General features: G+C 59.2%; 1 protein-coding gene and 1 long non-coding RNA gene across 9 annotated transcripts in view; one reads left to right on the forward strand and one right to left on the reverse strand.

The window, feature by feature from the left end:
* The window catches only part of ANK1 (ankyrin 1), a 185,092-nt gene that overhangs the window by 74,747 nt on the left and 82,795 nt on the right, over positions 1 to 27,550 (reverse strand). For 7 of the 8 annotated variants that reach the window (XM_070068605.1, XM_070068600.1, XM_070068598.1 and 4 more), the window contains exon 2: positions 954 to 1,055. In XM_070068605.1, the coding sequence (XP_069924706.1) occupies positions 954 to 1,055 (102 nt within the window). Of the gene's footprint in view, positions 1 to 953; positions 1,056 to 7,502; positions 7,673 to 27,550 lie in introns of those variants that run through there. The other variant, XM_070068602.1, reaches the window with a different exon arrangement.
* Positions 7,395 to 11,530, forward strand: LOC138848520 (uncharacterized). Its single transcript, XR_011386384.1, has 2 exons — positions 7,395 to 7,903; positions 10,573 to 11,530. It is a non-coding gene; the product is annotated as an uncharacterized lncRNA (long non-coding RNA).

Consider the following 27,550-nt stretch of genomic DNA (forward strand, 5'->3'; position numbering starts at 1 on the left):
AGGCGGCCGTGCTGTGGCGTAGTGGGTAAAGCCACCGCCTGCAGCGCCAGCATCCCCTCCGGGCATCAGTTCGAGTCCTGGCTGCTCCACTTCTGATCCAGCTCTCTGCTAATGGCCTGGGAAAAGCAGGGGAGGGTGGCCCAAGTGCTTGGGCCGCTGCACCCATGTGGGAGACCCGGATCAAGCTCCTGACTCCTGGCTTTGGCTCGGCCCAGCCCTGGCCATTGTGGCCATTTCGGGGGGTAAGCCAGCAGATGGAGGATCTCTCTCTGTCTCTCTCTCTTTCTCTGTAATTCTGCCTTTCAAACAAATAAATACATCTTTAAAAAAATAGAAGCTCACGGAAAACCTGCATTCATTTAGTTCCGTTTTCCCACCAACTTTGCAAGGCCTCCTCCTCATAGTCACTCCAACGAGGAGCAGTTTTTGGAACAGTAGAGGCGGCGAGGAGGGAAACACAGTCCTAATTGGTACAGGCTGGCAAACACCGACAGACAAAAGCCACATAGCAAGCCACCAACCTCCGAACGCAAGCCACACCTCTGGCGCTTCCAGGGCTCTTTCTTCTTTCCCCGCGGAAGTTCCCACACCTCTGCCCTCCCCCGCATCCCCAGCAGCCCCTCCTGGAAGCGAGCGCTGGCCGCTCCGCTCCACAGCCCTCCGGAGCCCTCCGGAGCCAGCTGCCGGCGCCGCAGGAACTCACCCGGCCCTGAGCCACAAAGGCCGCCCGGGGGAACAAAGGTGACCCCAGGGCTCCCGACAGCAGCCTTCAAAGGTCTTTCCTGCTACCCACTCTCAAAGACCGCACAGCCCGAGACAGCGGCAGGGGCCCGCAGGGTAGCACGGAATTCAGGCTTTCTGAAGCCACTAGGAAACAGGCTCAGTGGGGAAGTTTCCAAGCTCACCAGGCAAAGGCCAGTGTCAGAGGCAACGCCCCGCCCCGTCCTGCTTACCTGGTTACAGGTGTTCACGTCTACCCCATTCCGCAGGTGGTCCAAGGCCTTGTCCAAGTTACCTGATCTGGCTGCTCTCAGAAAGCTGGTGGCAGCATCAGCCTGTGAGGGCAAACAAAGGGACGTGAGTGGCCTCGGGTGGCAGTCGGCTTCCCTGTCCCGGCCAAGCCCAGCACTCAGCACAGGGGCCGAGGTCAGGGCCAGGGCTGTTACCACTGCGCCCACCCGAGACGGCCCCTCACTGCGGCACAGGGGGAGCTGCCCTGGACCAAGCCCCCCTCCAGGACCAGGGCTGACAGGCAGGAAGACCCAGGCCAGCGACTCACTGTGCAGCCTCGCAGATGGGCCTGTGCCCACACACAGGCCGCCAGCCCCCGGGAGTGCTGAGTGCAGGCACCAAGAACGCAAGTGTGTGCTCTTCTGTGCTTCTGTTTTTCTCCTGGCACTTTCTAAGTGCCAAGGACACTACTGGGGGCCCGCGTTGTGGCGCACTGGGTAAAGCTTGCGATACCCGCATCCCATACGGGCGCCGGTTCAAGTCCCAGCTGCTCTGCTTCCAATCCGGCTCCCTGCTAATGCACCTGGGAAAGCAGCAGAAGATGGCCCAAGTGCTTGGGCCCCTGCACCCGCGTGGGAGACCCAGATGAAGCTCCTGGCTCCTCCTGGCTGTTGTGGCCATTTGGTGAGTGAACCAGCGGATGGAAGACCTCTCTTTCTGTCCCTCTCTCTGTCGCTCTGCCTTTCAAAATGTTTTCTTTATGAAAAAGAACCATTATTAGCACTTTACATAGAAAATGAAAGACTCTTAAAAGTTTGTGAAAAATTGAATCTAAAGAAGTTGATTTTAGTACAAAAAACTTTAAACGCATGCATATGAAAGGTCTTCATAAGCTCACGGAGGAGCCGGCATTGGTCCAGCAGTTAAGCCGATTTCCCGCACTGGGGCTCCTGGGTTCGAGTCCCAGCTCCAACTCCCGACTTCAGCTTCCTGCTAACACAGACCCTGGCAGACATCGGTGATGGCTCAAGGAATTGGGTCCCCGCCCTCATGCAGGAGACCTGAACAGTTTTCCAGGCTCCCAGCTTTGGCCCCCAAGCCACTCCGGCCACCGCCGGCTTCTGGGAGTGAACCAGCAGATAGGCGCTCTGTCTGTCTGTCTGCCTCTCTCTGTCTCCACGCTTCTTAAAGATGAGAAAACAAAAAAGTTGGTGGAAAATTTTATTCTGCAAAACCTACGCACAGATTTCAAGAATTCCTCATACCAAAACAAACGCATCTCTTCATTTCATTTTTCCATGAACTTTTTGAAGTATCCAAATATGTTTGTACACACACACACACATAAATATGCATTTAATCCTCATTTCAAAACCTCAGAGGCACGCACCATCACAGGCCCATTTCACAGATGAGAGAGCTGAGGCACAGAGAGCTCAGGTGACTTCTGCAGGGCTGCACAGCAGGTAAGTGGCACGGCCAAGACCAACGGCAGGCAATGTGGCCCTGAGATGCCCAGGTGCCACCTCCCAGCTCTGCTGGCAGCTTAAGCTGGGTGCCCCCAGCCGGGTGTCGCGTGCAAGAGTGAACACTTTGGTTCATTAGCTGTTGCTCAGCCGCCTGCCCCACGCACCACCAGACCCTGTGCCGGGAACACTTGTTTGCAGTAAAGATGGATGACAGGCAGAGAGCAAGAGGTGACAAACCTACGCCGCCTCCATCACCCTTCTTACACAGCGTGCTGTGTGGACTTCCCACCACCACCACCAAGCTGTGCCCACACACCCACCCCGGCAACCTGTGCATGTGACGTTACCGGGGGGGAGGGCCTTTGCAGATTGGTGACGTCACGGATCTCGCTATGAGATCGTCTGGATGACCTGAGGCAAGCCCAAACGCTGCTCAGTGTCCTCAGACAAGCAGAAGCGGAGGAAGCCAGGGCAGCAGGCAGCGGGCGGGGTGACGAGCCAGAGCGAGCTGGCCCTCGGACGTCTGGCTGGGGACTGTGAGGACACCTTCGTGCGCGTGCTACGCCGTGGCCACAGCTCATGCTAATCCTGCCGTCCCTGAACTCAGACGACCAGCGATCTACAGGGAGCTCTGATGACTACCCTGCCCTCAACGTGGGGTTCTGCGGCTTCACCACTTAACGGGGGCGGGGGGGGGGTGGTCCCTGGTGGGAGGAGCCATCAGCACCAGCTCATTGCAACCTCACACACACAGCTGGCACCCCAGCCAACCCCCTCCAGCCCCGCCCAGCTGACCAGCCCCACAGCCAGTGCTCCCACATGGGGCCCGATTAGGTTCAATTGGAGGACCGCTCAGATCTCCCCCGACCCCGAGGCGGCAGGAGGACCCCCTGCCCTCCCTTCCCCCATCTCCGTCCACCTCCTGGCTGCACCCTGGAATCCCCCTGGCCCTGAGCTCTCCCTCACCCCTGTTTGCCAGGTCCAACCTCCTCTTTCTCTTGTCTGCTGCCTGTCCTTGCTGTCTGCAAATCTGGGAACCAGAAAGGAGCTGGCTTTTACAAAGCATTTCAAATACACCTTCCTCTGGCTGTTTCACTTATGCAAGTCTTGGCCCTCCCCCGGCAGGATCAGCTGGGCCGGCACTTCCCTCGGCCCCGGCACCCCTTCTCAAGGCGTCTATCGGTGAAAGAAACGATTCGGAACCCAGGGCGGGGCTGCCAGAGCCCCAGGCACGCGTCGGGGAAACCGGACCCGGGTTCGTGTCTCAGACACGCGTCTGCTGAGGCCTCTGATTCGGACAGCCTGCTTGGATCCCACGATCAGAGACTGGTTGTATTATTTGCTGAGAATCAGGCTGTTAAACGGACACGTCTCCCACTATCCACCACTCGCAGCACAACAGTGGGACTTGGGATGAAACCCCGAGAATGGCTGGACACAAGCAGGCAGCATGTGGAAGACAACACCGAGTCTAGGGAACAGAGCGAGTATTTCAGACAAGCAGGGCGATCGAGGGCCGGGAGCCCGCCCCAGACTGGATGGAGGCGGACAGAATGCTTTCTGCGGCTTCACAAATGAAATATCGAAGCAACGACACCAGTCAGCTGGCCAAGTGTGTCACAATGTCATTGTTGTACCCACTTCTGAGATGATAAAACTGAGGTTTGGAAGGCTAACTTCTCAACCATTTCAAACCAAGAGAGCGGGGCTGGTCACGGGGCTCCGTGCCTTTGCCAGTTAGCCACGGCAGAGGAAAGGGCCCCCAGCCCTGTCCCCGAGCCCTGCCCCGCGGAGCTCTTGCCCTTCCTGTCAGTGACACAGAGCAGAGTTTGGGTGAGGTCTCTGGACAGTGAGGGGCGGGCGGGGCCGCTGCCATCGTCCTCGGTCCTTGGCAGACACGAGGGGGTCAGGGCACACGCACGCGGCATCTTCAGGGTGTCTTAGAGGTGAACTGCGAAGAATGATACCCCCGCTGGCGACGGCTGCGGTTTAATTCCACAGCGGATTGACGGAGGGCCTATTTCAGGCCCAGGATCCCGGTAGGGCCAAGCGAGAGAGAACGGAAACTCGGAATATAGGTCCCTGCCCTCGTGAGTTGGCAACAAAATGACTGGGCTCCACAGGGCTCACAGGTGCAGCCACTCACGGCGCTGGGCCACAGCTTGGCCGCACAGCCCTGGCTGGCACGTGAGACCCCTGGTCATCCCTTTGTCCCCCCTACTCGCTGTCTATGCGGTCCGCCAATCCCCGTCCAACCTGAGCTGTCCCAGGTGCCCGGGGAACACTGGAATCTAGCAGGGCCGAAAGGGTGTCAGAGAATCCAAAAGGCTCCTTAAAAACACTTCCTGAGTAGACTCTCAACAGAAAGACAGCAAAATACGCAGCCGACTCTTTCTCTGGGCTGGGAGAAACCGGAGCTCATCTGCTGTCCCTCCCTGTCCCATCCACTGTCCACCCTCTCGCTGCCAGGCTCAGAGAGGCCAACATGGGATGTCATTTAAAAAATATTTATTTGAAAAGCAGAGTGAGAGAGAGAGAGGTGCGCACACACACACACACACACACACAGAAAGATCTTTTTTTTTTTTTTTTTTGGGCCAGGCAGAGCTAGACAGTGAGAGAGAGAGAGACAGAGAGCTATAGACAGTGAGAGAGAGAGAGAGAGAGAGAGAAAGAGAAAGGTCTTCCTTCCATTGGTTCACCCCCCAAATGGCTGTTACAGCCGGCGCGCTGCGCCGATCCGAAGCCAGGAGCCAGGTGCTTCCTCCTGGTCTCCCATACGGGTGCAGGGCCCAAGCACTTGGGCCATCCTCCACTGCCTTCCGGGCCACAGCAGAGAGCTGGACTGGAAGAGGAGCAACTGGGACAGAATCCGGCACCCCGACCGGGAATAGAACCCAGGGTGTCGGCGCCACAGGCGGAGGATTAGCCTAGTGAGCTGCGGCACCGGCCAAAGAAAGATCTTCTATCCACTGGTTCACTCCCCCAGATGCCTGCAAACAGCTGGGGCTGGTCCAGGCCAAAGTACAGGGGCCCGAGCACTTGCGCCATCTTCCTCTGCTTTCTCAGGGGCATTAGCAGGGAGCTGGATCAGAAGCCGAGCAACCCAGACTTGAACCAGCATTCTAATATGGGATCCTGGCATGGCAGGCAGTGGCTTAACCCGCTGTGCCACAAAGCCAGCCCTCCGAGTGCCACTTGAATATACCTTTACCTGTGTGTGTGTGTGTAGGGGTGGTGGTGCACACAGCATACTCTTGTGTTCCTGGCCTATGCCCCTGCGAGTTAATCCATGTGATGTACCTGAATTTCCTTTGACACAAAGCACAGTACGTTTGCTCTGATAAAGCTCTGCCTATGTTGGGAGCACTGACGTGAGTTAGCACACTGGCGCCTTGGAATAATCCCGTGAAGTAGCCACTCTGATGAGCTCCCTGATCAGAAGCAGGGCTGACACACAGAGAAGTTAAGGGACTTGCCCCACGTCACACTGCGAGTGTGTGGCTGGGCCAGGATGCCGCCCACTTAGCCTGGCCTCAGCAGGGTCTTTCTCTTAGCCAGTGGGCGATACTGCCTGGCGGGCCAAGCCTTTTCCCCAGCTCCTCAGGCGACTCTGGAGGGCAGCCCTGGCTGCCGAGAGGCTGCGCCCACTCCAGGAGGAAAGAAACGGAAGTGGAAGGAAGGGGCCAGGATTCTCTCTGGGGCTCAAGTTCTACTGGGACTGCTGTGGCGGGGATGTGAGCCCTGGCCACCTGAGACACTCGGACTATTATTAAACTTGCACTTCCTGAGCGGGGTGACACTAACATAGCCATGGATGAGCAACAGAGGGGCTCACGGAAGGAGCCGGAAGCTGGCCGCCACGCCTACCCAACGCCAGGCCAGTCCAGGGAGCAGGCCCCAGGGCCTCTGCACACGTCCCCCTGGGGCTTGTCCCCAGGACTTGCTTTCTCAAGGGCTTTCAGGGGAAGACGAATGGCGACTGAGCTAACACTCACGCCCGTGGCCAGCCATGGGCCGAAGCCCGTCTCCAGTCCCCATGGTGGCGGCTTGTTTGTGCCACATGCAAGTTCTTGAATGAAGGCGCTGTCAGGAAGGGACCCTGCAGAGCTGTCTGCTGGGAGCTCTCCGTCTGTCCCTCCAGGCCCCCGCCAGCACATCTGTGTCCCTTCCATTACGGGGAAATGGACATGAGCCCCAGGCCAGGGCGCCTGTGCTGTTAAAGCTACACACACACACACACACACACACCAGAGTCTCCCGCCTTCCCCGCTCAGACCCCTGGGAGAGAGCACACCAGCAAACTAAAGGTATCATTGGGGAAGCCATCTCTGCGCCAGGCCGGCTTCCCTTGCACACCCTAACACGTGTGCAGGGGCCTGGCCACGGCCTGTGCTGTCTGCCACCTGCCTTGCGGGCCCGCGATGGACGCGTGGGGTCAGCCCTGCCACTTGATGCTGCCAAGTTCCCAAACCCCGATTTCGCCTTCGCTAATGAGGGGCCGCCGGCTGCGCGCCCCGATGCGCACGCTACGGAAACACGGGCCAGGCGCTCGGCTCGCCGCGGGCCTGCCTTCCGCGGGCCCCATTCATTTCCCGCCGCCCCCAGACCTCCCCCTGGCCGCTGCGGCTTCTCCCGCGTAGGGGTCAGGCGTGCCCAGGGCCAGACGGCCGAGGCTCCCGCCAAGGCCACGACCAAGGCCACGGCCACCCACTACGGCGAGCCTGGCAGGCGGGACTCCCTTCCTGGGGTGAGGGGCGCCCCAGAGGCGACCCCGCGCTGGCTGCCGCCCGGGCCGCCCACCCCGAGGCCGGCCTCCGCTCGGGTGCCTGCCCGGCCCGGGTCCCGTCGCGGCCGCAGCCTCCGGGGCCAGCGGAATTTTCCTCTGGATCCTGCTAGAAGCCCGGGCGCCCGGGGCGAGGCCGCAGGAGGGCTGCCCCGGCTTGGCCCCGCACCCTCCCGGGAGCGGGGGGAGGAAGTTGGCGCTCGGAGCCGGCACCGGGAGCCGCAGCCCGCGCGCCCCGCGTCCCGCACAGCGGCCCCCAGGCCCCGCGCGCCCCGGGCGGCCGCTCATCCACTCACCGCAGGGTCTGGACCGGACCTGCCCTGTCTCGCTGCCATCGTCCGGCGCCCGCGCTGAAATCCGAGCCCGGCTCCGGCTCCCCCTCCCCGGTTATCTGCTGGGTGGCGCGGGGAGCGCCGGCGAGTTACGCGGCATCGGGCTAAAAATACTGGCTCCCTGCGCTCGGCCCCTGCGCCCGCCCGCCCGCCGCCAACCCGCCGCCGGCCGCTAACGGGGTCTCCTCATCGTCTCGCCATTAGCGGGGCGCGGGGAAAGTGCGCGCGAGGCCGGCTCCCGGCGGAGGGCACCTGCTGCCCAGCCCAGGGGCGGGGGCGCGGTCCGAGCTGCAGGTGCCGGCCGGCCCCGGGCGCGGGGCGAGCGTCCTGCGGCTGCAGAAGAGAGGCGCGCACGTCCAATGGAGGTGAGGAGCTGCAAGCTGCATGGCCTCCCGCCTGCCTGCGCCGCCGGCCGCCCGGGTGAATGGGCCCCCGGCGCAGGGTGAGCTCAGCACGGTCTATGGACGCTCCGTTAGCCAATCGGCAGGTTTGGAGCTCTTGTGTGGTGTCCCCAGATGCCAGTTAATCAGCCTGTTCCAGCTCCTGCCAGGGAGCCGCCGGGCGGAATGCGGCCGAGGAGCAGCGAGAGGCACACAGACCTGTGCTTGCCACCTGGCTGGCCCTCCTGTCGTCCCTGGCCACGGTCCCTGGGGCGGGGGTGGGGGGCTCTGGGGCCGTCCTCCTTTTCATGGGGTCGTTTCAGGGGTGGAAGTTGAAAGCAGGTGGGGGCTGGCAAATCTTAGAGGTGACACCAGGGACCGGTTAAGAGAAGGTTCACCCCTGAGTGGTGACAAACGCTCAGCAGAATCAGTGCAGGGGCTCCTGGCACAGCGCTTGTTCCAGTCACGAAGGTGCTTTTGCGTCACGAGGCCGGCTCCGTGCGGTCTCCAAAGAAGAGTCTAGACGCAGTGCCCGGCACTCATTCCCACCGTCTCTCCCCGTCTCGTGGGTGAGCCCGTGGGCCGGAAGGTAGGCAATGCCACTGCGGGTGTGTGGATGGAGAAGCTGCACCCCCAGAGGTGGCGAGTCAGGACCAAGGTCACTGCGAGTAATCCGTGGGTCCAGTTGGCACAAAGCCAAACCTGTGCCGCGTGCACTCCCGGCCCCAGCAGGGCTCCTAGCAGGAGTGCGGGGGAGCCAGCGTGCATGCGGAGTGGCACACCTTGAGAAGGTAGGGAGGCACCTTGCAAAGTACGGTGCTCTGTGAAGACCTGCAGCTATGGGGGGAGGGGAGGAGTCCCCCAAACGCGAGATCATTAAAGAGCAAGAGGGAAGACCAGAATGTTGCTGAGAAGGCAGAAAAACACAACAACAATTCGCTGCTGCCCACGTGGAGGTTGCCGCGACAGCCACGTCGGAATTCTCTGGGTCCTGAGACCCTCACAGCCCTGGAGGCTGAGCCTCAGGGCAGACCAGCCCTGCGAGGCAGCTGGCAAATGCCCCCAGTGCTGTCCCAAATAAAGGCAGACCAGCCCTGCGAGGCAGCTGGCAAATGCCCCCAGTGCTGTCCCAAACGCAGGCGGTGTCTGTAGGTGGGCAGTGACGGTGCACCCATTATGACAACACTTGTCACTCTGCAAGGCCTCTCGGGACTGCCTCCCAGAGTTGCTAGAATCCTGTACACAGTGCACTTCAATTAATAAATTATGGCTACTGGAACAGCCCTGATGATTGCCCAGTGGCACATCTCAGGGGATCCTAAAGCTCTGTTCCTACATTAATATTGAGAGAGAGAGAGAGAGAGGGAGAGAGAGAGAGAGAGAGAGGGAAAGCCCTACTCAGATGGGTGAATGTGTGTAACACTTCCAAAACCACTGAGACGACTGAGTCATGCGGTGAGCTGAAAAGCAGACTATTCCCGCAGCCATCTGAGATGGCATTGACACGCGATGATTTGCATGTTTGAGACACAGCCTGCTACGTTTTGACACGCATTTGCCTCCGTGGAAGCATCACCGCCCCGACAGGAGTGAACATGTCAGTCACCTCTGCTTGAGTTCCTCCCGCCCCGGGTCAGGCCGCCATCTTGGGAGGTCAGCCTGCGTCTGCACCACCCGGCAGCCCGGCAGTGGTGTCGGTGTGAGTTTGATCTGCATTTCCCTAGCCGTTCCACTTCTCTCAGGTGCTCATCTGCCACCCACGCATCCTCTTTGCTGATGTACCTGCTCAACCTTGTATCCGATTTTAAATTGGATTGCTGCTTCCCTTATTATTGAGTTCTCAGAGTTTCCTGACATATAGACGATCTGTCTCAAGGGTGAGAGACGCTGTGAAATATTTAAAGATCAGTAGCAAGGAGAACGTTCCCAGGCCAATGCCATTTCCCAGTTCTTGGAACTCCTAAGCCGGTGTCGTCTGAGTGCTGTGAGTTCAGTGCTACCTGTCATACACAAGTAATCGAAGAGGACGAGCGAGGCAAGCGGGAGACGCTAGAGCCCTACCACTCTCAGGGCTGACAAGAGCTCTTGACATTAGCCACGACCTCCTTAGAGCTGGGGCTTCCACACCTGCATATGCCCAGAGTCAGCAAAGGCCAGAGAAGAGAAGAGACAGAAATGGGGCCATGCCGCTCGCAAAGGCCTCAGGCTGAAGGGAGGAGAGACAGACGGGGCTGGAGGAGGGAGCCCCCAGCGACGTAACTTCTCCAGCACCAGAGGCCACCGTGGCGTGATCCCACGGCGCCCTGCCCGGGCCTGGCACCAAGACCGACCCGCACCTCCTGGGCAGAATCAGCCTCACTCTCCTGTTCTGCATCCCATTCCATCTCCCAGCACCCCACTGGCCGGCACAACACTAAGGATGACACGTTTCCCATGTCCATGAGTCACAGGGCCACCGTAAGGCTTAGGACTCATTTATGCAGAGATTTAGATCAGCCGGGAAGGCCTTCCCAGCTCTTTCCTCTGAAAGGTGGGAGTCTGCTGAGATGGCCAAGAAGGGCCACTCCCCACTTACTAGGGCAAACAGAAGCAGCTGGGGAGGCCTCTTTAGGCCCCGGGGTCTCAGAGAGATAAGCGCTTATTCTTTCCCCCAGTACGTGACTGCACCCACAACCACACCCTGGAAGATCACAAATCATCAGCCGGCTCCTCCTCCGCCATCTCCTGTTTCGGTGCTTCTTCCAGCCTGCACTTTCCGAAGCAGGGATCCAATGTGCCCAGGAGGGCCGCCAGTTAAGAGTGACTGACACCGAGACGAGACGAGCAGAGACAGAAGGGGACTGAGGGGCTGCAGAAAAGCCACAGGCTCTGGGCAGAGACCCCGGGCCGCCGGCTCCCTCCTGCAGCGTCACGGGATCTGTTGTCCAGTCCTGCTAAGTATGTTACCAGTGGCATCTCTGCAGTTCCCTGGGTGGACAAGTGCAACAGGGGGTGCTGGAGGTTGGGGCTGGGGCTGGCACAGGCTCACTTCCAGGCAGGGGCGGAGCACGGCAGGAGGAGGAAGGCAAGACATTCACGATGCACCACATAGAACCCCCAGCTCGCTTCAGCTGGTGCCCAGGAGGGGGTGGGGGCCCGAGACCGCGACCATGATGGCTATGAACCCTAAGCTAGGAGAACACGTTTCCCATCCATGCCCCCACCCAAACAAAAAAGCCTAAAGCCAAGAATCCCAAATGAGTAGGAGTCCCAGGTGACCTGTCTCCCAGATGCTTCATGCCATGGCCGGCCTGGGACACAAGGGACCCCACAGCTGAGATTCAGGGCAGACCCAGGAGTCCAGAGAAGGTTGTCCTGGCAACTCGGGCCCTGTGGCAAGGACGTGCGTCTGTGCCCCTCTCACAGAGCACGCACCTGGGCCGTGTGTTCCGATGGGGCAGCCTCCGCCAGTCCTAACTGTGGATGCAGGAAGTGACTTTTGTGAGCACTGCTTTGTCATTGGCCAAATGCGAGATATACAAAATGCAGTACACGGGTCCTCCAAAACGCTCGTGAAAAATGCAATGAAAAGATACATTAATTTTGATGCAAAAAAAAAAAAAAACCTTGAAATCCATGCCTACTTTTTTCATAATACTCATTCTCCATGGGCTTTTTGAAGCTCTCTTATGCATGGACCTCAGCATCTGTTTGGCACCAAAATGAACATATCATTTAATTCCAGTCCCCACAACCTTTTTGGAAGTGCCCTTGTGTTGTGGGGACAATGTGCAAACACCTCACACTGCTACTGGTACACAGTAGGTGCTCAATCAGTGACAGCTGGTCCTTTTCCCTCCCTCCCTCTCCCCTCCCCCCTTCCTCCCTCCTTCTCTCCTCCCTCCCTCCCTCCCTTCTCTGTCAACTAAAGCTCCTGTCTAGATGATCCCCCCGGCCCCCACACACATACACGCAGAGGTCTGGGGTGCCGACCTTGCTTCTGCACTGGAAAGTTAGGGTCTAGTCAAGGTCAGAGACCCATGGCCAAGAACGGGACCCCTAGCGTGCCCAGAGCTCGGCCATAGCAGCCCGACTTCTTGGGCTTCTACTGCATGTTTTCAGTTTCCATTTTCTCTGTCGTGACGCAGCGGTGCCCAAGCTGCACACACAGCAGAAGCTGTGCCTGAGCCCCCGGCGGAAGCTCCCGCAGCCGCACAGCTGCCCGCCGGCGGCGCGGCGGCCTGCTGACAGGCACAGCTCTGCTGCCAGCCCCCTTCCTCTATCTGCCGAGTCCCTCACCCACGCAGGGAGGCACCTCGGCCCCCTCGAGTCTCTGGGCACTACCGATAAGGGGGTGCCAGAGAACTCCACTCCCCCCCAACACCACCCATCCTTTTCTGAGAAACGCAGGCCCGTTTATCTCCAGCTGGGAGCCAGGCAAGGACCGCCCTGGGGAGTGTGGAGCCATCCGCAGCCTGGCCAGCGGGGAGCTGTTACTTCTTGTAGTCACACCTTCTCTCTCTACCCGCTGCCCAGCGAGTCAGGGAGAATCCTTCCAGAATGTTCCCTACAGGCACTGCCTGGAAGCCGCCCCCCCCCCCACCCTGTGACTGCTTCTCTACGGCAGTGAGAGGAGCAAGGCGGGCCGGACAGGAAGTCTGTGCGTGGTGACCTCGCCGTGGCCAGTTGGGTAACCCGGCTGGGCAGAGGGAGGCGTGTGCACGCAGGGGGTCTATTTAGGGAGGTGACTAGAGCCGGTGTCAGTTCCCGGTGCTGGCTCCGGTCTCCACTCTGTTCCTTTTAAGAGGGTTGGCAGCCCTGGTCTCTATTTTTAAACCCATGAGTGAGAGAGGTGCAGCGTGAGGCCCGAAGAAGGCCAGCGTTAAACCCGAGGCTCCGGGAGGCAGTGGCAGGGGCCGGCGCCCTGGGCTTTTCTCGTCACACATCGGGGCTCCCCTGGCTCCTGTTCCCCACACCTCCCCCGCCCTGCCACAGGCATCCCCTGGGTCGCAGGCCCAGTCTTTGGCACAGCCTCAGTGGAATCTGACTCCTAAGGAGCGCCTGAGTCGTAAAAATGGTTTTTCACACTGGGGCTGTTTTTCACTATTGAGATATTTTTGTTTGGTCCCCCTCCCCCAACCCACCCCGACTTGGTCCCACTGGGAAAATGCAATGTGCAAAGGTACCTGCCACAACCCCCCCCCTTTTCTTTATTTAAAGATTTATGTATTCTACCTGAAGGGAGGGGAGAAAGAGAGGGAGGCCAGCGCTGTGGCATAACGGGTAAGGCCGTTGCCTGCAGTGTTGGCATTGCATATAAGCGCCGGTTTGAGTCCCGGCTGCTCCACTTCCAACCCAGCTCTCTGCTGTGGCCTGGGAAAGCAGTAGAGGATGGCCCAAGTGCTTGGGCCCCTGGACCCACGTGGGAGACCTGGAAGAAGCTCCTGGCTCCTGGCTCCTGGCTTTAGATTGGTGAAGCTCTGGCTGTTGCGGCCAATTGGGGAGTAAACCAGTGGATGGAAAATCTCTCTCTCTCTGCCTCTCTTTCTCTCTCTAATTCTTTCAAATCAATAAATCTTTAAAAAGGTGGGGGGCGGGGAGAGAAAGAAATAGATAGATCTCCCTTCTGCTGGTGGGCTCACCAAATGGCCACAATGGCCAGGGCTGGGCCAGTCCAAAGCCAGAAGCTGGAACTTCATCCAGGTCTCCCACGTGGGTGCAGGGGCTCAAGCACTTGGTCCATCTTCTACTGCCTTCCTAGGCCCATGAGCAGGATTGGGAGTAGAGCAACTGGGACTGGAACCCTCCTCTGCCTGTTTCCAAATCACATATCTGGGACCCCCGCCCCCTGCAGCAGTACAGAGCCTACAGCCAAGAGGTTGGCAACAGGAAGTTCCAAGTCTAGCCTGAGCTCCCAGATGGTCACTGTGGCCAGCAGGCTGGAAACCCAGGCCCTGAGCTGGACAGCAGGGTGTGGCCTGGCCTGGCACGAAGTCTGCAGGGACAGGATTCTTTTCCCAATAGTGAGAAGCACACAGGCATCAGAGTCACTCCTCATCAGACAGAGAGCAGAATGTCAGATGCGCCACAGCAGGCTTCAGGTCTAACACCGCTTGGTGGCTGGGAAACAGAACTGGAATTCCAGCCTCGGGAACAAGCAAACGCTTCCGTGGGGCGGCTCTGGGGTCACCCAGGACACCTTGGGCAGAGCGGTGAGGATGAGACGGGGTGTCCTCTGGTGCCCATGCATGGGAGTCCGCACGCCAGCGGCTTCAGGATACCTGTTGGCTAAATTGGAATCCAAGCGAACGCAGCAACTAAGGCAGGTTTTTCAATGAGCCACATCAAGTTGGGGGAGGGGAGAAATCAAATGTTTGGGGCTGGTTCACTCAGTTGTTCACCTTCCCAGGAGCTGCTACGGCCCCAGTGGAAGCATCCCTTCCTGGGGAGGGGAGTGGTGGTTGCAGGCACTTCCCATTCATCCCGGGGCCACACTACACCTAGATGGAGGCCCCAGCACCCCGCCTGCACCCCACAGCCTTCCCTCGGGCCCATCAGAGCGACTCCCAGTGCTACAGAGCAGACAGATGCCGCCTGCAGGCTGGGGGCGAGATGAGGTGGGGGTGGCAGGCGGCGCACACGCCCAGCTCCACACACGTCCGTCCGTCCGTCCGCAGCAGCCAGGCCCCCGTGCCTCGCCCCCGCCGAGCCTCCTTCTCCCCACCGGCCACATTTAGCACTGCCGCTTGACGACGTACTGCTGACTGGAGCGGAAACTGCACGCGTCTTGGAAAGCAGAGCGGCCCCCGTCTCAGGGAGCGGCCTCCAGTGTTTCCAAACATTATGGAGCGCTCCCTCGGCAGCCTGCTGCTATGGGAAGAGCAGCGGCTGGCGCAGGCGAAGCTGCGAGATCAACCCACTTGGACGCGGCCAACGTGCCAACGTGGGGCTTCCCCCCCCGCCCCCCAAATTGCTAAGCAGGCTTGAGTGTCCCGGCTGCCAGCTGCGGCACCCAGCGTCCTGCTGTCGCTGACACACGCAGTCTTGCCTCTAGGCGCGGCTGACCAGTGGGTCCTGTATGTGAACACTTTATGTGAACTGCTGGAGGGACACAGCCAGGATGGGCGGCCCCTTTGCCAGGCACTGGGAGACCTGCCTGAGGGTCCCGGGGGGGCTGTGTCCAGTCTCTATACAGAAGGAATTGGGGCCGGCACCGCAGGCGCAGGATTAGCCTATTGAGCTGCGGCGCCGGCACCCCAGGTTCTAGTCCTGGTTGGGGTGCTGGATTCTGTCCCGGTTGCCCCTCTTCCAGGCCAGCTCTCTGCTGTGGCCCGGGAATGCAGTGGAGGATGGCCCAAGTGCTTGGGCCCTGCACCCCATGGGAGACCAGGAGAAGCACCTGGCTCCTGCCTTCGGATCAGCGCGGTGCGCCAGCTGTGGCAGCCATTGGAAGGTGAACCAACGCCCAAGGAAGACCTTCTCTCTGTCTCTCTCTCTCACTGTCCACTCTGCCTGTCAAAAAAAAAAAAAAAAAAAAAAAAAAAAGAAGGGATTTGGCCTGGGAGGGCCGCACTGGTCATGCCCAGCAGGCCGGTGGGACCCCTGTGGGACCCCTGCCACGGCTTCTGGCCTGTGACAGTTCACCATGGGGATGCTGTGCAGGAAGGGAAAAAGGGTTTGAAAACAACAGCAGCAAGGGGTCGCTGCTGGGCAAGCAGGTTAAGCCGCAGTCTGTGGCCAGCATTCTGTAGCCAGCATTCCACACAGGCGCCTGTTTGAGCCCTGGCTGCCCCACTTCCAACCCAGCTCCCTGCTAAAGGCCAGGGAAGGCATCAGGAAGTGGCCCAAGTATTGAGGCTCCTGCACCCACGTGGGAAGCCTCTGGCTCCCGGCTTAGGCCTGACCCAGCCCTGCCCGCTGCGGCCATCTGGGGAATGAACCAACATCTCTCTCTGTCTCTCCTTCTCTCTATAAGACAGCCTTTCAAATAAATAAATAAATCTTAAAAAAAGAAAAGAGCAGCAGTTCAGATGTGTGAGCCGAGCATTGTTCTAAGCAGCTGAGACGTCTGAACGCGTCTGCTCCTCCCAGCCACCCTGGGAGACAGCTCCTGTCCTTAGTCTCACTGTACAGAGCAGTGAGCTGAGGCACCAGCACATGACGTCACCTGCCCAAAGCCCCTCGGCAGCGGCTCTGTATCCGAGCCGGAGCCGATGAGCCCGAGGAGCTGCAACGTGGGAGAGTCAGACAGGGCCACCAGGGCCTCCTCATTAACGTGGTCATTCTCTCTAATCAGATAAGGCCCAGCCACAGAGCCGAGGCACCTTCAAAGCAGAAATATTTTTGCGATGGGGCTGGCATTGGGGCATTGCGGGTAAAGCCACCACCTGTGACGCCTGCATCCCGTATGGGTGCTGGTTTGTGTCCTGGCTGCTCCACTTGCGATCCAGCTCCCTGGGATGTGCCTGAGAAAGCAGCTAGAAGATGACCCAGGTGTTTGGACCCCGCTGCCACCCAGGTGGGAGACCCGGATAAAGCTCCTGGCTCCTGGCTTTGGCCTGGGCCAGCTCCAGCCATTGTGGCCATTTGGGGAGTGAACCAGCGGGATGGCAGATTGTGTGTGTGTGTGTGTACCTGTGCCTTTCAAATAAATAAATAAACAAATCTTTAACAACAACAGCAAAAAGAAATATTTCTGCGAACCTCATGGGTTTGAGGAGAGGTGACTGACCCAAGTCTATCCTTGCCGATAGCAATGGGGACAGGAAGTCTCGGGACAAGAAGGCCGGGTTTGATCCCAGACCTGGTCCAGGCCGGTTCTCTGGAATAGGACAAGCGCGTCCACCCCGGCACGGCAGCCACCCAGCCTGCTCGGAAGACACTGCAGGAAGCAGGTGCTGGACTTTCCCGCAGCCCGGGGGAGGGGTACGGAGGCCGCGGGCCCGCGGGCCTGAGCTGTGCAGCCCTCTCCCTCCCTTCCCGCGGGCAGGCAGGCACGCCAGCCCCACGCCATCCTCTGCCCTCCCAAAGCCGACGCACCGTGAAGCAACTGAGCCAAATCAAACTGTTCGGCGGCCTCTCTCTCTCTGCTCTTGAACACTGCCATTTTCTCGACTTCCCGGGAAGAAGGCTCCGCCCTCCCACGTCCTCTTAAGCCCCCTCTCCACGGCTCTCAGCAGCTGCCACAGACAAACACCTTGGCTCGCCTGCCTTCGCCGTCCTCGACGGGCGTCCCGGCAGCCGAGGCTAGCTCCCACCGGGCTCGTGTCATTCTTCTTAATAACGGCACTCAGACCATTAGCGCTCTCTCTAATGCTCCTGTGAACTCCAGCTGGCTTCTCGGTCAGCATCTTTTTTTTTTTTTTATAGAGAGAGTATTTCCAGCATGCGTTTAATAACTGTTTACATTAAATGGTGGGGAAATCGGCTATGAATCAGCAGCCACATCTACATTTCGCTCCAAGCTGCTCTCCTGCAGGAAACCCCAGACGTACCAGGTGACCCCAAGGGGCGTTACCAATCTGGACATCTCTGGCCCGCACCACGATGAGGTCTGGATGGTCCCTTTAGGAAACCCTGGCTCCATGTCTCTCGAGAGGTCTGAGATGTTACAGCTGTCCTGAGGTTTCTCCCATCTCCAAAGGCCTACGCCTATCTCTACTCTAAAGTCAATCTCTTGTTTACGTCTCATCTAGTCGAGAGGCAGAGACACAGACAGACTGACAGACACGCAGAGAACTCCCATTCACCAGCCCTTGCCCGGAGTGCCCTCAAGGGCTGTGACTGGGCCAGGTGGGAGCCAGCAGCCAGGAATCCAACCATCGAGCCATCACCGCTGCCTCCCAGGGCCTGGGAGAGAAGCTGGGTCAGGGGCTGAGCATCAAACCCAGGCCCTGCACTGCGGGACGCACGCACCCCACCCGGTGTCAACCTGCTTGTCAAACAGCGCCCTCAGTTTCCATCCTGAAGTCCACTTCCACCACCTGCTTTTCAAAATGACCTTCCCAAGGCTGGCACTGTGGTGCAGCAGGCCAAACTGTCGCCTGCAACGCCAGCATCCCCTAGGGGCGCTGGTTCAAATCCCAGCTGATCCACTTCTGATCCAGCTCCCTGCTGGGGCTCCCGGGAAAGCGGCGGAAGATGGCTCAAGTGACTGGGGCCCTGCACCCGCATGGGAGACTTGGAGGAAGCTCCTGGCTCCTCTAGCAGTCATTTGGGGAGTGAGCCAGCAGATGGAAGACCTCTCTCTCTCTTTTTCTTCTGTGTCTCCCATTCTCTCTGTCACTCTGCCCTTCAAATAAACAATTTTTTTTAAAAAAATGACCTTTCCTAGCATCTGTGACCTCGAGCGCCTAAACAAAGGGCTGTCACATACAGGATCGACAGCACCAAGCAACGGTTGTTGCTTCTGGAATGACTGAGCTGGGCTTCGGTCACTGGGACACTTCCGGGACTTCTGAAACAAGACACTTGGATGCCAGCCCACATTTCCAAAGGAAACCAGTACCCACGCCCGACGCTTCCACGTGGGAGAAACCGCGACATTATCGATGTCAGAGTTGGTGGCAGTGAGAGCTGTGCTCCTCCTCACTCATCCGCTGTGCGCGGCTGAGGACCCAGAGAAGGAAGAAGGAATGTGTTCTGTGACCTCCCCTCCCTGGGCAGACAGGCGACGTGGAGAAGCGAGACGTGCAGGCACCCGGGTTTTCCAAAGATGTATGCAAAGTGCGGATTGTGAACAAAACTAGGCTCGGGTTTTCTTTTCTGTATCAAATAAACTCATCTTAATTCCACTTTTCCATGAGGTTTAAAAAAATTTTTTTGGTTTATTTAAAAGGCAGAGTGATAAAGACAGAGGCAGAGGGAAGAGAGAGATCTTTCAGCTGCTGGTTCACTCCCCCAAACGCTTGCAAAAGGCCAGGGCAGGGCCAGGGCAAGGCCAGGAGCCCTGGAACTCAGTGCAGGCCTCCCACGTGGAGCTAAAGTCTTGAGCCATCCCCTGCTGCCTCCCGCTTGCACCTTAGCAGGAAGCTGGATCGGAAGCAGAAGTGAGACTTGAACCCCAGCATTCTGACATGGGATGTGGCATGGTCCCAGGCAGCGTCTTAACCCCTGCACCAAGTGCCCGTTCCTCCATGAGCTTTTTGAACTATGCCCCGCCCCTGAGACACACATGGAAAAGCAGAACCGTAAACAGCTAGGCACTCAGTGAGCCAACAGTTCAAGAGCGGCCCCGTGATGGTGTGCAAACAGGTTCTGAAGGAGAGGCCCCGGCGGGAGGCACCAGGGGCTCAAAGTGGGGCTGGCACTAGGGAGGCCACAGCACTCACTGGTTGGGTAGCGGGGGAGTATGAGTGACGTGACCAGAACCCTCGAGGACTACTGGTTTTAGGAAGTTGTGGGATCCATGTCAGCACCACGGCCCTCCCAGTGTTTAGTTCTAGAAGAAAACCAAGGGGCATGCCTGCTTCCTGACCTCCTGGACGGAGCACACGGATGCAGAAACACCTGCACCCAGGCAGGGATGAAATACCTGCTCTAGGGACACGTGTGGCCCTTCCGCAAAAAGACATTGCATCCCTAAGGACAGCGCAGCTGTTGAAGCTTCAAGCGCCTCCCATCCTGAGGCTGAAGGGACATTCCACGTGTCACACAGAGATGCCACACAAGGAGGAAAATGACACGAGGAGTGGCAGATTCATGCACTCATTTAAAACCTAAAAACCGGGGATGGAGGGGGAATTTGGCTCAGCGATTTAAAAGCCCACCTCCCACACTGGAGCGCCTGGGTTCAGGAACCTGGCTCTGCTTCCCATTCCAGCTGCCTGCCAGTGCAGGCCCTGGGAGACCACGGTGCCGGCTCCAATGCCTGGGTCCCTGCCACCACCCCCCAGGGACACCACACGGATTGAGTTACCAGCTCCTGCTGCAGCCCCACCCAATCTCGCCATTATAGGCCTTTGAGGGGTAAGCCAGCAGCTGGAAGCACTCTCACTTTCTGTTGGTCTCTTTCTGCCTCTCAATTAACAAAAAAGATTCAAAAACCAAAAAACAAAGATGGGGCAGTCATTGTGGCACAGTGGGGTTAAGTCAACTGCCTGTGTGCTGGCATCCCATGTGAGTGCCAGTTCAAGTCCTGGCTGCTCCACTTCTGATTCAGCTCCCTGCTAATGCACCTGGGAAATCAATGGACGATGTCCCAAGTCCTAGGGCCGCTGCACCCACGTGGGAGACTTGGATGGAGTTTCAGGCTCCTGGCTTCTGCCTGGACCAGGCCCAGTGGTTGTGGCCTTTTGGAGACTGAACTAGCAGAAGATCTCACTTTCTGTGTCCTCTCTCTGTAACTCTGCCTTTCAAATACATAAAATAAATCTTTTGAAAAACTATTAAAGAAAATTTTTTTCAAGAAAAGGAAAGAAATGCATGCGTGCCTAACAGGTGCCAGGCACAGTTTAGAATCCAACACTGGTGGACACACAGAGTCCTGATCCCTAGAGGCGTCCACACTCATCAGGGAGGGGGTAGCAGGCACAAAAGACTGCCCAGGTCCTGAGAAAAGTGGCAAGGGCTGAAATGGGAAGATCAAACAGAGGCAGGAGCACAGAGTGACATGGGATAGGGACAGAGTGACATGGGACAGGACAGGGTGACATGGGGCAGGGACAGAGTGGCATGGGACAGGACAGGGTGACATGGGACAGGGACAGAGTGACATGGGACAGGGACAGGATGCAGAATGACACAGGACAGGGACAGGGTGACATGGGACAGGGACAGGGTGACATGGGACAGGGACAGAGTGACACAGGACAGGGACAGAGTGACATGGGACAGGGACACAGTGACATGGGACAGGACAGGGACAGAGTGACATGGGACAGGACAGGGTGACATGGGGCAGGGACAGAGTGACATGGGACAGGGTCAGGGACAGAGTGACATGGGACAGGGACAGGGTGACATGGGACAGGGTCAGGGACAGAGTGACATGGGACAGGACAGGGTACAGGGTGACATGGGACAGGACAGGGTGACATGGGACAGGACAGGGACAGAGTGACATGGGACAGGGACAGAGTGATGTGGGACAGGACAGGGTACAGGGTGACATGGGACAGAGTTACATGGGACAGGACAGGGTGACATGGGACAGGACAGGATGCAGAATGACACAGGACAGGGACAGAGTGACATGGGACAGGGACACAGTGACATGGGACAGGACAGGGACAGAGTGACATGGGACAGGACAGGGTGACATGGGGCAGGGACAGAGTGACATGGGTCAGGACAGGGTGACATGGGACAGGACAGGGACAGGGTGACATGGAACAGGGACAGGATGCAGAATGACACAGGACAGGGACAGAGTGACATGGGACAGGGACAGGGTGACATGGGACAGGACAGGGTGACATGGGACAGGGACAGAGTGACATGGGACAGGGACACAGTGACATGGGACAGGACAGGGAGAGGGTGACATGGGACAGAGTGACATGGGACAGGACAGGGAGAGGGTGACATGGGACAGAGTGACATGGGACAGGACAGGGTGACATGGGACAGGGACAGAGTGACATGGGACAGGGACACAGTGACATGGGACAGGGACAGGGACAGAGTGACAGGGACAGGGACAGGGTGACATGGGACAGGGACACAGTGACATGGGACAGGACAGGGTGACATGGGACAGGGACAGAGTGACATGGGACAGGACAGGGTGACATGGGACAGGGACAGAGTGACATGGGACAGGGACAGGGTGACATGGGACAGGGACAGAGTGACATGGGACAGGACAGGGACAGAGTGACATGGGACAGGGACAGGGTGACATGGGACAGGGACAGGGACAGAGTGACAGGGACAGGGTGACATGGGACAGGGTGCAGAGTGACACAGGACAGAGCCCAGGGGACAAATCAACAGCGTGTGGTTATGCCAGGTAATGGCGGTATCTGGTCCCCTCCGCGCATCGCCAAGACACGCCCCTTTTGGTCTGGAACGCCCTCCTGGGACCTGCAGAGTCCACACCGCTTTGCAGGCCCAGGGGAGGAGAGGTCAGACGCACAGGGTGGAGGGAAGCAGGGTGGAGCCAGGCTAGCCGCAGGTAACATTCTGGGGGTGCTAGGCCTGTTCCCAGTGCTCTTCCAGTGCGAGCTCGTCTGCCCCCACAGTGACTTTAGAAAGTTCACTCCTGTTTTACAGAAGCAAAACAGGCTCCGAGAGGTTCCAAGTTTGGTGCAAGGTCACACAGCAGCCCGCAGTGGTGATCAAGGGGCCTGCACAGCGGTGGGCAGGTGAGGCTAAGGCAGCAGTGAGCGAGAGCGCGGAGGGAGGCGAGGGAAGCCCTCTGCTGCCTGCCCGCAGCCCAGGGCACCGTCCAGGCCACTCGCTCTAATGATGAGGCAGTGTTTGCCAAGTGCGTATCTGGCCTGAGGCCAGCCGGGGACGCCCAGGTCGGAGGCAGCTGCAGGCGTGCGTGCTCCTGGGCCTGCCTCCCCCCCGGCCACTCGCCTAACACGGCTGGATGATCAGTCCACCCCTCTCGATTTTTAGCTGAGAACATTCTCCGTGACTTGCTCTTGGCCTGGGCCCGAATTCATAAGGAGCGTTCTCATTTCCCACATGCCCGTGGGAGTTTGTTGAGGGAACCTGAGTGACTCACCGTTATTATAGCTCCCGCTTCCCCCCGCCGGGATGAGACGGTCCTCCCACGGTCACCGGGAGAGGAGGAGGGGGCAGATGCTTTCCTTTGCCACTGCGCTCCTTCCCGGACCCCCAGGGTGGCCCCAAACCTCCCAGCCCCCGCCCCTGACTCAGAGGGAGTGCGTGAGCTCGCTACGCATGTGTGTACATGTGTGTGCATGCCTCTGGCCTGGGAAGCGCCAGACAACCCTAGCAAGACCGTGCTGCAGGGGGTCAGGCCCCCCTCTGGGGGCAGGGGCTGCCGCGGCCGCTGTGCGGTCTGCAGGTGGATGCGTTTGTGGTTTGGCAATCGTGCACTTAGGGGCGGGGAGAGAATGCACACAAGAGTCCCCACACAGAGTGGCTTTGGCCTTCCACTTCTCCTCTCCCTAGAAAGCGAGGGGAATCCCTGCCGGAGCGCGGAGCGGCAACGCCTCTGCCTGCTCGCCCACGCTCCTGGCAAGTCTCCCTCTGCAAACAAAACGGGACCCTGGGGCTCCGCTTGGGAGCACAGAGCCAGGAGAGGACAAGCCTGCGGGCGGGTTTCCAGGAAGGCCGCTCAGGGCTCGGCCTCCCCGGACCCTCCGCCTTCATGGCCCCTGTAGATATTCTGGACCTTGGGCAAGTTCACAGGCCTGCACCCCCTGCCCGGCAGCCTTGCCTCAGCTGGAGGGCCCCCATGGTCTGTAATTCCAAGAGACAGCGTAAATGCTGCCTGCAGACAGAATGCACCCTCAATTCAGCCTGCCCCCGCCCTGACCAGAGCTGGACAAGGAGCCCCGCTCCTGGGAGCCACAGCCTGGGCCGGGCGTGCGGGGACGCAGGGGTCGTCCTCTCGGGCTCTCCGCCCAAGCCTGAGCCCAGCCTGTCAGTGCACATCTCACCACGTCCGCTCCCTCGCCTGCCCTCCTCGTTGCCGCCCACACAGCCTCCGGGGCCGCCTGCGGAGGACAAGCCTGCGGTCATTGCCAACCCCAACACCGTGGCGGAAGTCACGGCACAGGGAGATGGAGTCTGCTGCCTTCGAGCCCAGCACCTTCCACGCCCCCACCCCTGCAGTCTGTATGCCCACCGCTCCTCCTGCCTCCGAGGGGAGGGGACAGAGCTGAGGAGGGCTCCTTCTCCTGCCTCCGAGGGGAGGGGACAGAGCTGAGGAGGGCTCCTTCTCCTGCCTCCGAGGGGAGGGGACAGAGCTGAGGGCGCAGGGACAGGGGCAAAGAAGTGGGGGAAGTGGGGGGGGGCACAGGCTCCGCCCCCAGCGCCGAGACTCAGGGTCCTGGAGGGAGTAGGGGGCCAGCAGGGCTCCAAGGCCAAGAGCCTGGCGGGGGGCCTGGGTCCCCTACACGATGCCCTTCCTGCCCCCCGGAGAACAGAGGCCGCCTCCAACTCCGAGCATTCTGGTGGCATCGACATCCGTGACCCAGCACGTGGGACGGCGCCATCGACTTTCATAGATTTGCCAGCAAATCTGGGTCCCAAACACGGTGGCAGAGCCCCCTCCTACACAGCCGATGACATCTCAAGCCCATCACCGATCGGGTCACTGGGCGCCCGCTGACGGCAAAGTTCTGAGACTTCTCACTTCATCCAAATGGCACAGGCGCCTCTAAAACACCCACTCAGAACGAGCTCCAGGGCCCATCTAAGTCCATTTTCGCTGATTGAATGGTTTTCTCATTTCCGCAGAGAGCTCTTAACCCCAGCATGCGGACCATCTCCGGGGAGGAGAAAGAAAGCAGCCGATGCGCGGAGCGGTGCGGTCAGTCCTCAGCGGAGCAACCATGGAGCGACTTCCTCCCCGAGCTGTCTACCTGGTAACCAGGACACTTAACGTCACCCAAGTCCTACTCCTGGCCCACACAACCGTCCTTGGTTCAAAACTCCTGGTGTTAAGCTGCCGGCTGGTTAGGTCGCCCACATCCTCTATCAGAGTGCCTGGGTTCAAGTTCTGGTGTTAGCTCCCGATTCCAGTTTCCTGATACTGCACACCCTGGGAGGAGGCTGGTCCCTGCCATTCATGTAAAAAGACCTGGATGGAGCTCCTGGCTCTTGGCTTAAGCCTGGCCCAGCCCTGGCTGCTGCAGGCTTTTGGGGAGTGAAACAGCACAGGGGAGCTTTCTCTGTCTGGTCTGTCTGCCTCTACCTCTCACAAACAAAACCCTCTGACAGGGCTCTGAGGATCAAATGCTTAGAAAATTCGTTCTCATCTAAAGTGGGCTGGAATCTGCTCTCCTGGGACCCAGGCCTGCAGTGAAGTCTCGGCCCCTGGCAACTCGGTCAGCTGGGGACGGTTCTTCTGCCTCTTTCCCTCTGTGCCTTGCAGGTTCCTCCAAGCCACGGTCCCAGAGCCCTCCCTGGCTCACACACATGCCTCAGTGATGAACAGCCCTTCTAAGATGGAAGTCCCAACGTGCCCTCCTCGTGGAGCCTGCCACGTTTCCCAAAGTGCGTCCCCAGGAACAGCGCCTCTGTGCAGTGTCCCTCGCTCTAACCTGAAGAGCATGCTGGGTAAATCAATGTGCAGAGGGGCGGGCGCTGTGGTGTAGCAGGTTAAGCCACCATTGGCGATGCCAGCATCCCATACTGGAGCGCCGGTTCTGCTTCTGATCCAGCTCCCTGCTAATGCACCTGGGAAAGCAGCGGAAAGTGACTCAGGTGCTTGGACCCCTGCACACATGTAGGAGACCCACAAGGAGCTCCTTGCTTCCGACTTCAGCCTGGCCCGGCCCTAGCTTTTGCAGCCATTTGGGGAGCGAACCAGGACCAGAGATGGAAGAGGTCTCTCTTACAAATGAATATGTAAGTCTTAAGAAACAGAGATGTAGAAACTGCAAGTCTTGTCCTTAGAGAGTCGCAAAACCAGGAAACGTATTACAGCTCTGAGCAAATCTGGAGTATTTAACTCACACTCCTCTGCTTCCCCACATCACCCACACGGGAAAGGCTGGTCACCCTCACCTGTGACAGTTCTCCAGCTGCTCAACTGTGTAACACTGGGGCCCCACCCCCACCGAGCCTCTGGCCTGCAGGATGAATGACAAGAAAACCAGGAACTTCAATGCAGTAGCTAACTGCAGTTAGTTGGTTCCTTCCTTTGTAAACAACAAAGGGATCTGTTTCATTCATTTGAAAGGCAGAGTGAGAGAGAGAGAGGCAAGACGGGGGAGATCTCCCCACCAGCCTCTCAGCCCCAGGCTCCCCGCCCGTGAACCTGGGACAAGGGCCAGCTCTGACCACAGCCAGGCTCCTGCTGCCGCCCTGCTCCGAGCCCCACAGTGCTGCTCCCTGCTTTCCAGACCCCACGCGCCCTGGCCAGCTCCCTCCAGTGCACTTACAGCCATGGCTCCCAGCCTGTCTGTATCCTCCTGGTCCCGTGCCTGGAGCTGGTCTGCGTGTGTGCCTGGCCTGGTCCTCTCCCCACGGGGAATCTCGCCCTCTCCCTTCCCTCTGTCTCCACAGCCTGTTCCCCTGGGGTCACCCCAGCCCACCTGGAGCTGCTGTCTCCCTGGGTTTGTCTCCTGAGGTCACACAGCCTGCACCCCCAGGGGTCCCTCCCTCACTGGACCAGCCTGGCGTGGGTGCCGCCTCCCTCCCCTCCCCTCCCCTCCCCTCCCCCTCCCCTTCCCCTCCTCCCCCACCTCTGAGTGCTGTTTGCTGGCTGCGTCCTTGGAGCCTCAGCAGACTAGCTCAGCGCCGCTCCTGGGCAGGGAGCAGGCCTCTGCGGGGATGGGCGTGAGCACGAGTCCCCGTGGGGATCAGACTCCAGAGGGCGAGGCCAGGGACCACCCTGCACCACCCTGAGAAACGGCCCTGGGAGGAGACTCAGGCACCAAGTTCACGGGAATGGTGGGTGCGGAGTTAGATGCAAACAAGCAGAGGCTCTGCACCGGCCACCAGGGGCTGCCCCGTGCGCTCCTGGCTCTGAACACAGCAGCCTTATCCAACGGTGGGAGGCAGAAGCTCCTAACACGCCCACCGGAACAGAGAGAAAGTGCCGGGACCACGTCCCCAGCCCTGGGCTGTCTACCCGCACAACCCTTTGTGCCGGAGACCTTCCGAACAATGTGCTAGCGGAGCGCTGGACGCCTGGCCCCTGCGTGGCAGCCAGTGCCACCGGGGGACCAGGATCTGCGTTTTTCAGAAGCAGAACCAAGGACGTTGAAAAGTAATCTGTCAGAATGTCACAGGAAGACAAGCTTGACGGAGAGGGAGAGAGCCAGACCTCCTCCCTCCTCCCTCGCCACTCGTCACTCCCTCTGCAGATGTTGCTGAGTTCAGTCTGAGAATGGCTGCGGTCGGTCCTTCCTTCCTTCCTTCCTTCCTTCCTTCCTTCCTTCCTTTGCCAGGCAGAGTTAGACAGTGAGAGAGAGACAGAGAGAAAGGTCTTCCTTCTGTTGGTTCATCCCCCAAATGGCCGCTACGGCTGGCGTGCTGCGCCGATCCAAAGCCAGGAGCCAGGTGCTTCTCCTGGTCTCCCATGGGGTGCAGGGACCCAAGCACTTGGGCCATCCTCCACTGCCCTCCTGGGCCACAGCAGAGAGCTGGCCTGGAAGAGGAGCAACCAGGACTAGAACCCGGAGCCCCAACCGGGACTAGAACCCGGTGTGCCGGCGCCGCAGGCAGAGGATTAGCCTAGTGAGCCACGGCGCCAGCCCTGGCTGTGGTTCTAAAAATGGGCTCTTTTTTCCCCCGGGGGGATTCCACAAAGACAGGAGGAAAGGTGACGACGCAGCACGTTCCACCGAACAGTGAGGCATTTGGGGCAACCACCTGACGCAGCTTCACCTGCGCACACCCACAGCAGGAAGTCAGAGTCGGGGCTTGGCGGTCATCCCCTTTAGAACCCCACGAGTACATGCTGAGTGCCAGACTCAGCCCAAGGCAGGGGCAGATGAACCGCTGGCTGAGGACCGTGGCCATCTGGGGGCCAGAGAATGGGGAAAGCGAGAGCTGGAGAGG

This window comes from Oryctolagus cuniculus, chromosome 2, assembly GCF_964237555.1.
Source record: "Oryctolagus cuniculus chromosome 2, mOryCun1.1, whole genome shotgun sequence".
NCBI lineage: Eukaryota > Metazoa > Chordata > Mammalia > Lagomorpha > Leporidae > Oryctolagus > Oryctolagus cuniculus.